At 45.7% G+C, this 13848-nt stretch overlaps 1 protein-coding gene across 2 annotated transcripts in view; it reads left to right on the plus strand.

The window, feature by feature from the left end:
* Pde7a (phosphodiesterase 7A) overlaps positions 1 to 13848 on the plus strand; it is a 99704-nt gene that overhangs the window by 79521 nt on the left and 6335 nt on the right. For both annotated transcript variants that reach the window (XR_003378243.1, XM_005361902.3), the window contains exons 6-12: positions 3681 to 3776; positions 4131 to 4231; positions 9154 to 9285; positions 9728 to 9819; positions 11661 to 11805; positions 12418 to 12514; positions 12983 to 13063. Coding sequence is in view for 1 of the 2 variants with exons in the window: in XM_005361902.3 (XP_005361959.1) it covers positions 3681 to 3776; positions 4131 to 4231; positions 9154 to 9285; positions 9728 to 9819; positions 11661 to 11805; positions 12418 to 12514; positions 12983 to 13063 (744 nt within the window). In the remaining variant the exon portion in view is untranslated. The remainder of the gene's footprint in view (positions 1 to 3680; positions 3777 to 4130; positions 4232 to 9153; positions 9286 to 9727; positions 9820 to 11660; positions 11806 to 12417; positions 12515 to 12982; positions 13064 to 13848) is intronic.

Raw genomic sequence — 13848 nt, forward strand, 5'->3', positions numbered from 1 at the left:
TTTATTTATTTATTTATTTATTTATTTATTAAAATTGTCCACCTCCTCCCATTTCCCTCCCACTCCCCCTCCCCCTCCCTCTCCAGTCCTAAGAGAAGTCAGGGTTCCCTGCCCTGTGGGAAGTCCAAGGCCCTCCCCCTTCCCTCCAGGTCTAGGAAGGTGTGCATCCAAACAGACTAGGCTCCCACAAAGCCAGTGTCATTATCATTGGCTTCTCAGTCAGCCCCCATTGTCAGCCACATTCAGAGTCCGGTTTGATCACATGATCGTTCAGTCCCACGGTTCAAGTTTCTTTAACGCATGACGGTTACACTGCCATCTTTGGACACAGTATTCCCGTGTGGGGTTACCCCAGAGGCGTGGTTGACCAGTTGGTCTTTCTCAAGCTTTCCCCCCATCTTCTGCAGAGGTTCAGCATGTCATCCTCAGCCTCACCCTGACCCTACCTCCCCATACTGGAGAAGAACCTGGCTCTCAGATCAGTGACAAGAAAGAGTGGTTTAGAGAAATGTCTCACAGGCCATTCTAATCTGCCCTGCCCCCAGCCCGTTTTATGTGCTATTGGCATTGCCTTTTTTTTTTTAATTTTATTTTTTTACTTCTTTGGGATCCAAAAGTGGATTCTATTTGGAAACCTTTTTTATTTAGAATAAAATCTTTGGCAGAATGCTTGGTGACGCCAGCCGTCTCTACCCTTTTTGTCTAAGTAGATTTTTAATAAAGGACACACAGAAGTTAGTGTTTCTGTTGCCCAGGGTGGATCGACGGATGTGCCCCTGCTGTACTCTGAAGATACCTGCTTTTTCTTTCCTTCTGAAAACGTGTGTATGTACTTATGGAGCCGGGTTTGCGCGTGTCCGCGTGCACACGTGGAAGCCAGAGGACACCTCGCTGAGCGGGTTCTCTCCTGAGCCGCTGGCTTCCATCTGCAAGCCCCTTTACCCTCTGTACCGTCTCGCTGCCCTGCTTTCCTTATTCCCTCTGGATGAAGAAACACAGCTCTGTGAGTCCTGCTGCTGTTTGCTGAATGTCCCTTTATTTCCTCTAAGCATTGGGGGCAGAGAAAAGGCCTCTCCATACCCCTGCTTGACTCTGTGCTGGTGCCAGGAAGCAGATGAGACTCCTGCGTACATGAGGTCCTCTGTCTGCAGAGGGCCCCGACACCCCTGCCTTTTTGTTCCTCCCGGTTCTCCCCGTAGGGGGTTGGGTGCCCTGCTGTTCTCCCCACCCCCTAGCTGGCTACCCTACTGGGAAAGCAGTTGGCCTTCCTCCCGGCCTTGTTTTTCTCTTTCTCTTTCTTTTCTTTTGTTTTCTTTTTTAAAACACAGACAGTAAAATATTAGGTGGCCCACCTCCTGCAAGATTTGGGGAATTCTTCCTTGCTAATCCAGCACAAACATGACTTCAGTTACCATGAGGTAGATGCAGATGGAGCAGTACCAGCCACACTGCTACAGGCCAGCCTTGTAAGCTGGTAGCTCATAGCCTGTTTGGGGGCTACTGGGATGCCTGTCATTCATTGACATAGTTGGTTGTTCTTTTCTAAATTTAATTTTAAAAAGTATACAGCCTGCTAGTCAGAGGCCAGGTTCTGCCGGCCACAGTTGTTGTCAGTCCCCATCACTGACCCCCTTTCTTTAGACCACCCCCCTTGAATGGGCTTTTCTAGGAGCTAACAACTGCCCCTTGGGAGCCCTAGAGATGATCTACTTGAAGAAATGTAATTGCACAAATGGGCAGGAAAACAGTTCTTCAGCTTGTACTATGTGGTTGGAATGTTTCCTTTCCGAGCTAAAACTCTGTTTGATTTGGGTGCACCATATCCGCGTGTCCCTGCTTACTTGATCCAGTGGTGGTCTGTATCTCCTACTCTAGTATTCTCTGGGTGGTAAGGGAGAGGACAGGGAGACAGGAGGAGCGGAGAGTTCCCTCTCTCTCTCTCTCTCTCTCTCTCTCTCTCTCTCTCTCTCTCTCGTGCGCGCGTGCACACATGTGTGGGCATGTGTCTAAGAATCCCTATGGGCCAGCAAAAAATGATTGAGCAAGTGAAGAGTTGCTGTAAAAGCCTGACCTGATTCAGTTCCCAACAAAGGTGAGAGAACTGCTAAGTTCTCTGACCTACACACATACACACACACACACACACACACACACACAGTAGCATGTGTGATTCCATCATACATACTTGTGCAAACCCACAATAATAAGCAACGTTAGACTTAAAAATCCTCTTGCGGCCTGCCCCATGGCCTGCCCCATGGCCTGCCCCCACGGCCTGCCCCCACGGCCTGCCCCGGTGACTGACCAGAGCCTCCACGGTGCTCCAGAACTGTTACGTGTTGACCTGTGCTCAGCTGTAGATTCTGTTGACAGTGCCTTAATAGGTTGTTGCTTAATGCTTTGTTAACCTCCCTAAATACTGTAAATTCTTAGTGTGACATTTGTTGTATCTTTTACATATTTTAGCAAGAATCATAGACTTAGAAAGATGTAACATCATATATGTTACTGTTATCCATGACACAGTAATTTACGAGATTAAGTCCCTTTAAAATGGTCAGTTTAACTGTTACTATAGCATATTTGTCCTGTAGGTGGAGTCTCCAAAATCCTGAGACATCTAACAGAATATATAACCTGGAGAGCTTTGTCAGGGAAGGGGAACAGTAAGCATAGTAGAGATGGGGATTCATAAGCGGATGCACACTGGTAGCGTGTGTGTGGACGGAGAGCCATGGGGCGGACCGCATGCCCAGTGACAGTGTGTGGATGGAGGTCCACGGGGCAGACAGCGTGTCCAGTGGCGGTGTGTGGATGGAGGTCCACGGGGTGGACAGTGTGTCCAGTGTTTGTGCTCGTTTAGACATCACAGGAAAGAGAGAAAGGGAGCATGGATTGAGGAGTGAAGTGGACCAGGCTCTGTCTTGGAGGAGATGTGGGTGAATTATGTTTAAGGGAAGGGAAGCTAAAGGCTTGGGGATTGTTTTTTCTATGACATAAGTCAGAGGCTGTGGAAAATGAGGGAAGAGATGGGAAATAAGCACATTAAAGTTTTAAGAAGAATGACAGTCTTAGAAATAGGTGCTTTACAAAGTGACAGAAGCATTTCACCAAAACAGTGAGATCGCAGGGCAGGGCTGGTCGTGGCTTTTTTCAGATAAAGTTTATCATTCCGCCCATCCCCCAGGAGCTCTCAGATTTTCTGCTCAAATACGGAAAAGGCGAGAGGTTTAGTTCAGAACTTCTGTTTTAGGAGCGTTAAGAAGGTGACTGTCCCTTCCTAGTTCTGTTTCAGTAAAAATAAACAGTTTCCACCTCAGAAGGTTGCAGCCAAAGCTGTGTGCTATGGGTTTGCAATTTCTGTGAAGCGCTTGTAAAGTTGGATTGGCGTGTGCAGTAGCTCAGTTCTCCCATACTCTACTATTGAGTATTATTTTGGTGCCTTTAAAAAATTAACCTGAAAGTCCTTGAAAGATTTTATCTTTCCGTTCTTTGTGGGAAACTGCAACATCCTTTTCATTAGAATGGAATGAAGATTGTTAACACTTAAAGTGTATACGTAAGGAGCTGCAGCGTGGTCACGGTGCCGTTCCCAGGTTCATGTCGGAGTCTCTGTCTGGAGTAGTCGCCTTCTGACCTTGCCCGTCTTCCTAACATGGCCTCTCCTCTTTCTTTTCTAGGAAACAGTCTAGTAAGTTTAACCTTTCATTTATTTAGTCTTCATGGATTGATTGAGTACTTCCATTTAGATATGGTGAAACTGCGTCGATTTTTAGGTAAGTGACTGGAGCCCATTTAAAAATAAGATTGTAGGAGAACTTGTGTAGCTAGAACAAACTGTTCAGGACCACACAATCCTGGAGCTGCACACTTGGGTCAGTGACAGACATGTGTGACAGGCCACACAGCAACTGGCCTTGTAGCTGTGTTTTTTTCTGCATGCTCCCTGCTGTGGCATGATATTAAAATGCTGGCGACTGGCTGAATTGAAGTAGATCTCTTAGAATGTGGACTATTTGAGTTGATAGCCACATGGAAAATATCTGTGATGACCACTTTTCAGTACTTGGATGTCCCTCTTGGAGAGTAAAAACTTAGTCTTTTTTTTTTGTGTGTGTGTGTGTATGCAGTTATGATTCAAGAAGATTACCACAGTCAAAATCCTTACCACAATGCAGTCCATGCTGCGGATGTTACTCAGGCCATGCACTGTTACCTAAAGGAGCCTAAGGTAAGCAGCGGGCGGGGACTTCAGGTGAAAGTCGCTACATAATTAATTTCTTCGGACTTACATTTCTATAGGTTAGTGGTTCAGCTCAAATTCAGAAGTTTCTTCTATAAGAGTGAGATCATACGATTGATGTGGCTGTAAGAGGAGGAACTAGAGAACTGGGCCCAGACCTCTCAGAATCCTGGGCTCTGTGTGAGTGTTTGACATTTGACTGAGTCCCTCATGGGCTCTGTTCAGTACAGATGTAGCTTTGTTTTCTAGTATCCTCCATGTGAGATTGTTGGGCATGACAAGGCAGCACCTGGGAGCATGGGGCATAGGCCTGAAAAAGTGTTCTTCTGTCTGTTTGCAGGCACGCAAGCCCACTTGAGAACAGTGCTTAAACACTGATCTTGTCCTGGCCGTTGATATAAGAGCCTGACTTTAAGGCAGGCGTAGTGACTCACACCGGTAAATCCCAGCACTTGAGAAGCTGCAGCAGCAGGATTGCCAAGGGCTTTAGGCCAGACTGAAGTGCACAGCAGCTTCCTCTTGCCCCAGCCTGTCAGGAGCTGGTATCTGCTGAGCAATGTTCCTTACTTTGTACGTTTACTGATGTCGTAAGTGGCCGGCTGGCTGCTTGTGACAGAAGTGTCAGTGACGTAGAAATTTTGACCTGAAAAGAAAAAAGAAAAAGAAGAAAGTTTGACCTGAAAGATCCGTTGTGGATCATGTTACTGCCTAATGTAGAAAATACACAATGTCAGGCCGCTGGGGCAGGGTGCTGATATCTTACATTAAAATGATGATGGCCGTTGTGGTGCCCGTTACAGAGGAAAATCAGCGTACTGCCAGCAAACAGAGAACCTCACTAAAGGATGCCCCTCCTCACTAGCTTTCTGCTTTGTTGGAAAAGGTCATGAAGCTAGTTCTGCAGATAGATGCAGAAATCTGACTTTCATAGACTAAAAGATTTGTAGTTTCTATTCCCTAGAGCTCAGATATTACTAGAATCAGTAGCCCTTCAGTAACAACATTTGTCTTTCTAAAAATCCCCCTAGCCAGGTGGGGTGGTTCACGTGTCTAAGTACGTGGGAGGCTGCCGCAGAAGGATAGAAAGTTCAAGGTTACATAAAAACTCTAAACAGTTGTGTCTGGAGGCACATTAATCATCCACTAGCACCTTGACACCAGACCTGGGCTGAGGGACCTCAAGCGCAGATTGTCCAGATCAGATTGGCCTGCGGTCAGATCTGTGAGGTGTTTTCTGAATTCTTAATTGATGCAGGAGGGTCTCCCCCAGTATAGGTGGTGCCACCCCTAAGCAGATAGGCCTGCGCTGTGTTCTTCTTAGAGGTCCTGAGCAAACCAGTAAGCAGCGTCCCTCCGCGGCTCCCGCTTCAGTTCCCGTGGATGGCGTGTTGTGACCTGGAGAGTTAGGTGAAACAAACTTCCCCTCCAAATTGCCGGGAGTTAGTGTTTAGCACAGTAATGGGGATGACGACTAGGACAGCTGGGGAGATAGTTCAGAGGGCCAGCACGAGGACCTGGGTTTGAATCCTCGAGCCTCTGTAGGAGTTAGATGCAGTGTCTGTAATCCCTGCACTTCTGCAGAGGCGGGAGGCGGGGAAGTCCCTGGAACGTGGCAGGCAGCTGTCCTGGCTTGTGCTGTGGGAAGACAGAGACCTAGGTCTCAGTTGAAGTTAGGTGAGCGAGAGCAACACTTCAAGGTTGTCCTCAGATTTCCAAGCATCCATAGCAAGTCCACGCACAACATTTGCACATGCATTTACACGCACACATAACACCCACATACACACATGTGCACACATCATCAGATTACTTATATTTGTTACAAAGTTCTCGTTCTAGTAAAAGTTTTTTTTAATTTTTTATTTATTTCGAAAACGAGAACTTTGTAACAAATTTAAAAATATATATATATTTATTTTGTATACAATATTCCGTCTGTCTGTATGCCTGCAGGCCAGAAGAGGGCACCAGACCCCATTACAGATGGTTGTGAGCCACCATGTGGTTGCTGGGAATTGAACTCAGGACCTCTGGAAGAGCAGGCAATGCTCTTAACCACTGAGCCATCTCTCCAGCCCCTCTAATAAAAGTTTTAAACAGAAAAATTTTTAATCATTCTTCCACTTTAAGTATGTGACTTTCTTTTATGTTTCCCCCCACAGACTTCACTGTTATTATTGTGCATTTGTGGGGGCGGGGGGCATGAGCACGCCAGTTTTGAGTGGAGAGGAGAAAGGACAACATTTAGGAGTTAGATCTTTCCTTTCGAGGATTTCTAGGCATCAGCCTGAGGCAACTGTTCTCACCCACTGGGCTACCCTCAACCCTCCCACAGAGTTTTAAAAACTTTGTTTGCTTCTTTGCATGTTTCATCTTTTACCTGAGACTGTGAAGTTCTGTGTCTTTTGCAATAAATCCGAGTTACCATTTTTTTCCCCCAGGAAAGTACTTCTCTGTTATTTTACCACCTCTACTCTTATCACAAGAATAGAATACTTTACTATGTTTCTTAATAAGACATGCCACTATATTTATAACCTCATGCCATTCATAAACTGGGTGTTCATTACATGTACTCCCATGTGTGTTCATAAGTTAGGTGTTCATTACATGTATACTGCCTTGCCCATTCATGTATGTGTCACAGGAGAGTCTGCTTGATTTACAGTCTCCCTTTTGTTTATCTTTATTAGTGCTTCTAAAAATTTGCTTTTAGGGCTAAGGATGTAGATCGTTTGGGAGAATGCCAGCTTGGCCTGCTGGAGAGCCATAGGTTCTGTTCTAAACAGCTTAGAAAACTGGGCATGATAATGCACATATGTAACCCCAGCATTCTGAAGGGAGAGGGCGGGAGGATTAGAAGTTCAGGGTTCAAGGCCAGCCTTAGCCATCAAAGTGCAGAGAAGTACTATGGACTTCTCAGCCATAAATAGGACAGTTAAATTATATCATATCCTTCTGTACATGACTCAGGGACAATAGGGAAAGAGGGGGTGGATACACTGTAAGAGCCAGGGGTCAGAAGGGCCTGGCCAGAGCAGCCATGTTTTCCTTCCCAGGACCCACACAAGATCAAGTCAGCATGCTCGGGAAGATGCGTCAGGGGAGGCGCTGTCCCTAGCAGAAGAGCTGTTGACAGTTGATGACTCCTGGGCAGGGAAAGAATTCCCTCTAAGGGTGTGGGCCCTGTAGGTTGACTGTACTGCAGTGGACGGCCCCACGCCCATGAGTATATGAGCAGCTCAAATTAGATTCTGCTGGATTCATTTTTTTTTTTTTAAAGAGAACATGAAGTTTGTAGGGAGGTGAGAGGTAGATCTGGGAGGAAGTAAAGGCAGGAGTCGGGTGAGTATAATCAGCTCACATTGTATACAGGCATAAAATTCTCAAAGAATTAATGAATATATTATGCTTTTAAGTTTGATTTTTAAACACATATTTTCTGGGGAGGAAGTCATTTTCGTTACTAACTTTGCCATATTTATTGAGCTCGTGCATGCACTAACTTGTAAAATACAAAGAGAAATCGTGTATATTCTCTATCTAGAAACCTCCCAGGGCTGTTGTGGTGATCACTAAGAGCGCTGCCCCGGCCAGTCTCTGGACAGCAGAAGGAAAACACCCCTCCTGAAAGGTTTTCTCTGGCCTTCATACACATGCCATGGCTTGGGTTCCCCACCCCAACAGTAAATCAGAATCTCCAGGCACTCTAGCTTCCTAGATGCACACTCTCAGTGGCGTGTGACTGGGGTAGAAAGAGAGTTACTTTGGCATGGGAAGGAAATAGCCCAATTTGAATTTGAATTTATTTATTATCTCACCGACATCCTCTCTTTCATATGTTAGCATTATCAGTGATTGCGGCTCAGAAATTGTCCCTGTTAGGTTACAAGGTTGTAGAAGCTCAGGGAACAAATAATCCTAAAGTGGACCTGGATAAAAACGTGTTCAGAGCGCAGCTGTGGCAGGGCTCGTAAAGGGCTGTGGGCACAGATGTGCCCTTTGCCAGGGCTGAAGGAGAGATCAAGGGGATGGGTCACAAAGCAGCGTGTGTCCTGGACCTTCCAGAGCGAGTACAAGTTTCCAGAAAGGGCTGCCTCATGAGAGCTGGTGACACTCAAGATGACTACTTCTATTATAGAAGATTTCAGTCAGCTTATAATAAACTTTGACTATGGTTATTTGTTGTTTAAGTTTGGTGATAATTACTAAGAGTAACATTAAATTGCTATCAATGAAATTTGTTTTCTGGCATGACTTCACTGTCCTGAATGTGGCTATCCCTCCATAGGATGAAAATAAACAAATCTGTTTGTCAGTTTAGGGTCATTGTTTCTGAGGAGGAATGTTCCTGTCTTAGCTCTTTTTAGTTGTGTGGAGAAAGGCAGTATCAGGATAGACTGTCCATCAGGCAGTACACTGTGCATCACAGCCTGCAGTACACCATGGACCACAGCCTGCAGTACACCATGCATCACAGCCTGCAGTACACCGTGCATCACAGCCTGCAGTACACCATGCATCACAGGCTGAAGTACACCATGCATCACAGCCTGCAGTACACCATGCACCACAACCTGTACACGGTGCATCACAGCTTGCAGTACACCATGCACCGCAGCCTACAATACACTGCATCACACCATGCAATACACCATGCATCACAGCCTGTAGTACACCATGCATCGCAGCCTACAGTACACTGCATCACACCATGCAGTACACCATGCATCACAGCATGCAGGCTGCACCGTCCCATGAACCATTACCTGGCAGGCTCCTGATGGCACTAAGGAGCAGTCCACTGAAGAAGCGACAGGCAGTGAGGAGGCCCCCCCACCCTACTGGCTCCTGTGGTAGAGTATATTTCAGGTGTGTTTGTGATTAATTCTTCTTTTCTTACACTTTAGCTTGCCAGTTCTGTAACTCCTTGGGATATCTTGCTGAGCTTAATTGCAGCTGCCACTCATGATCTGGATCACCCGGGTGTTAATCAGCCTTTCCTTATTAAAACCAACCATTATCTGGCAACTTTATACAAGGTGAGTACAGTCTCATTGAGAATTAATTTGTTTTTTGTTTGTTTGTTTTGTTTTGGTATGGCTTAAAACCCAGCACCGAGGAGAGACAGGATCCCTTGAGCCCACTAGCTGACCAGCTAACCGACGAGGTGCAGGCCAGCATGATTCGGCCTCAGAAAACCATGTGCATGGCTCCTGAGGAGTGGCATCCAGGGTTGCCCACTGGCCTCGACACACGTGCGTATGTGCACGCTGCTCACACCACAGATACATTCCCCCGTCCACAAATAAAGTGATAATGCTTTAATACTTGGCATTCCATGCTGTTCAGTGTTTGGAAGGAGGTAAAGGTAGTGGAAGTCAGTCTCCAAAGATTGTTGAAGCTTTAACCAAGCTAATATTGCTGACAGATGCTTTTTATGCTCAGAAATGACTGTTAGGTAACAGAGAACCCTCTTCCTAGAATACCTCAGTCCTGGAAAACCACCACTGGAGATCGGCAGTGGGCTTGTTGAGAGAATCTGGTTTGTTCTCGCATTTGCCACTGGAAAGCAGGTAAGGTGGATCAAAATTGGTTAGTAAGTTAGTTTATAAAGGTTTGGGAATTATGTTATTATTCAGGTGTTCCATAGTTTTCAGGTTTTGTTAAACTGAATGTATCTTTTTTTTTTTTTAATTTTCGAGACAGGGTTTCTCCGTAGCTTTTTGGTTCCTGTCCTGGCACTAGCTCTTGTAGACCAGGCTGGCCTCGAACTCACAGAGATCCGCCTGCCTCTGCCTCCCGAGTGCTGGGATTAAAGGCGTGCGCCACCACTGCCTGGCTGAATGTATCTTTTTTTAAAATTGTCAAAATAGTGGAGCTGAAGCAAGGGCTCAGCAGTTAAGAGAACTTGCTGTTCTCGAGAGGACGTGCTTAGCTGCCAGCAGCCACACGGTGCCTCAGACATCCACTCCCAGCACATACACGAGTGTGGGCCAAACACTCACGCACTGAGTCCAAAGAAAGCTCTCTCCAGCCTATTGGGTAGTCATTAGAATTTCGCTGGCTATTTACCTTACAAGAGATATTCCGTCTCTCTGAGGACTGTAAACCTCCACACACAGTGGTCCGGTGCTTTTACCTAACTCTTCATGCTTTGCTGACAGAGGAATCAGGTCTGTACCTGAAAGATTGCACAGGAAGTAGACACTGAATAACCAGACCCTCCAGACCTCAAAACACCTTCGAAGCCAACACAACCATAAGTGTCCCAAGGCCCTGTGCCACAGAAGTACAGTCTTAGCACCGCCTGTGGAGCTGTCGGGCAAAATAATGAAGAAAAAGCTTAGAAAAATAGCTTAATACTAAATAGGCCATTCTAGTGGCCTAACAAAAAAAAAAAAAACAGTAATGTCAGTTAGTCCAACATGATAGTGGTGGCAAAAACATCTCATTCCCTATCAGCGTGGTCTTTCATACTTTCTCCATTTGTTTCAAATATTCAGTTTTATTTTTTCGCCTATTTCTAAATGTGTGTTTGGGCACACACGCGTGCAGAGGCCTGAGACTGCTCTCAGCCGTCATTTGTCTCCTTCCTCTGGAGTCACTGAGTTTGGGAGGCAAGTGCTGTTCCCACTGAGCCGTCTCGCTGGCCTTGCTGAGGGCTCTTTATTGTTAACTCAGAGATGCGCTGTAACCCTGTAAGGACATTTTTTTAAAAGTGTCTTTCTCTTGTTATCCATGAGGCAGTTTTTAAAATGACACAGTGTATCTCTCCGTTTTAACACATTGCGTTTCCCTCCAGAAAATTCGAATATACTTATATAGATGATTGACTTTGTGCATGGGAGCTTTGCCTGCATGTAAATCCATTCACCACTGCATGCGTGTGTTCCTGGTGCCCGAGAGCCAGGAGAGAGAGGGACTCCCCGAAACTGCAGTTACTGTGTGGGTAGTATACATGGAAGCTGGGAATCAACCCAAGTCCTCTGGTAGAAGAGTTTGCGCGTTCATCACTAAACATCTCTCTCACTCTTGATTCAACTACTGAGTAGAATTTTATCAGGATTTTATTAAGCAGCTCTCCCAAAGTGTCTCGGGACAGTTGAATGTGCTAGCCTTTTCTCTATATCATTTTCTGACTTTTAGGTCCTGGGCACCAAAAGATAAGACAGTCGTTTGCTGTGCACACAGGGATTTCTAAGAAAATTCCTCAGAAGTTTCTCAATCAGCACTTGAGTGTTCATTGACCGTTTCCCCTTTTTTTAATGCATTCTTCACAATACTTTTTTATATATCAAGTTTAAAGCAACTGGCAGGTATTTTAGGGTTTTGTAAAGCTTTCTGAATATTTAAGCTTAAGGGAGAAAATAAATAGAAAGTATAACTGTCTCCTTTATTATTTCTCTAACTCCAGGCAACAGATGGAGACCCAGATAGGTGCTCTGATACTAGCCACAGACATTAGCCGCCAGAACGAGTACCTGTCATTGTTTAGATCTCACTTGGACAGAGGTGACTTACACCTTGACGATGGCAGACATAGGCATTTGGTTCTACAGGTAAAGTCCAAGCTGCAAAGATTCTGTTTCCAGGGTAAATCATGGGAGGGACAGGTAGAGCAAAAACAACATATTGTAGCAGCCCGTTTTCTCAGGGCGGGTGGTAAGGAAAGAGAAGCTCCTTGGTTAGCACGCTCCCTTCTAGAAGGACGTGACTTTGGTACTTTTCATATCCGAGGTTTCTGAGGAAGAGTGAAGAAGGGCACCCAGTCAGCAGTGGCTGCCTATTCTGCTGAATTCTCACATGAAGTGGGCAAGGAGTAGATGGTTTCTCTGGGGTTGTCGATACTTTGATCCAGTCATTGTGCCTCCTTGGGACTGCCGAGGGTAGTTCTGGTTCAGCCTCCTGACCAGCAGTCTGCACAGATAATTGGTAGATGGGTGGCAGCGTAAAGTTAATATGACAGGATGAGTTTTCCTCACAGGATTTTCCTGTTTGCTGACTTCCGTTTTTATTTGGTTCTGGACCCAGGCACACTGAACGCATGCCCTATACTGAGCTACGAGCCCAGGTGCTCTCTCTCTTCCGAGTTCTTCACTGTTGGGGAATATTAAAGCTTGGTACAACTCAGGTCTTCTCTTCTAACACGGCTTTACTATTTTGTTTGCTAGATGGCCTTGAAATGTGCTGACATCTGTAACCCCTGTCGGAGCTGGGAGCTAAGCAAGCAGTGGAGTGAAAAAGTAACGGAGGAATTCTTCCACCAAGGCAGGTTACAGTGCTGTGTGGAGAGGAGCCGCACCATAGATGCTTTATGTTGTGAACAACTATTCACGGTTGGTGTGTGCATGGCCAGTAACACCCAGAGCATGTTTGGGAACTAAGTGACGCTGTGCACTCATGACTGTACAGTAGGCGGGAAACCTGGCCCTGCAGGCAAATTGCTCTGCGGTTACCCCATCCCTTCACCTCTGTGGAGCACAGGACCATGTGAGCAGGCGAGGCATGTTTGAAAATACTGACAGAATTAGTCTTGGGGAGAACATCTACAAGAAATATTTTATTTGGTCCACGTAAATAGTGACATCAACTTGGCAAGCTTTATGTCACTTGTTTAATCCTCTCGTGAGGATTGTGTGATGTTCTCCCAGTAAATTTACAGAGAAGCTATTTCTAATAGATTTATACCGCAGAGCTGCTCCATCTTAACGTGGCTCTCTCTCTCTTCATTTATAGGAGATATAGAGAAAAAGTACCATTTGGGTGTGAGTCCACTTTGTGATCGTCAGACTGAGTCTATTGCCAACATCCAGATTGGTAACTATGCACAATTTGTTGCAACTAGTTAAAAAAAAATTCCATTCATTTTGATTTTGTTAAGACTAGACTAGAAAATTATTCAAAACAAAGGACTCTTAACCATTTGAGGAAATCTTAACCATTGTCCCTTGTTGATATTTTATTCTTTCCCCTTTTGGCTCTTTTGGGGCCCACCACCTGGCTCCCAAATAAATCACACATGGAAGCTTATCCCAAGCCTTAGCTTGGCTTGTTTCTTGCCAGCTTTTCTTAAATTATCCCATCATATCTTTGACCTCAGGACTTTTCTTTCTCTATTCCTATATATACCTTTTTTTCCTTCTTACTCTGCGTCTGGCCCCTGAAGTTCTCCTCCTTCCTTGCTCGTTCCCAGATCTTTCCCAGAGTTCCCCCCGTATTTATTCTCCCTGCCTGCCAGCCCTGCCAATTCTTGCTCCGCCTTGCTACTGGCCGTTCAGCGCCTTACTAGGACCATCAGGTGTTTTGGACAGGCACAGTAGCACAGCTTCACAGAGTTGTTAAACAAATGCCACATAAACAAAAGTAACACACCTTAAAATAATACTCCCCAACATTCCCTCTCTCTGCTCTGCCAAGCCCTCCTGTCGGCCTCCCGTCACTTCCATCAAAGCCTTCTTCCTGTCTCCAGGCTCCCAGAGTGTCTCTGGTGTCCCACAGCCACCAAACCTAGAGGTGGGAAGCACTTCAGAATTCACGGCTCAGGGAACTGTGGACTGGAAAGCAGACTGTTCTGTGACTGGCATCGCAGAACATAGGGAGGA

The sequence above is a fragment of the Microtus ochrogaster genome, linkage group LG5 (genome assembly GCF_000317375.1).
Source record: "Microtus ochrogaster isolate Prairie Vole_2 linkage group LG5, MicOch1.0, whole genome shotgun sequence".
In the NCBI taxonomy this organism is placed as follows: Eukaryota; Metazoa; Chordata; class Mammalia; order Rodentia; family Cricetidae; genus Microtus; species Microtus ochrogaster.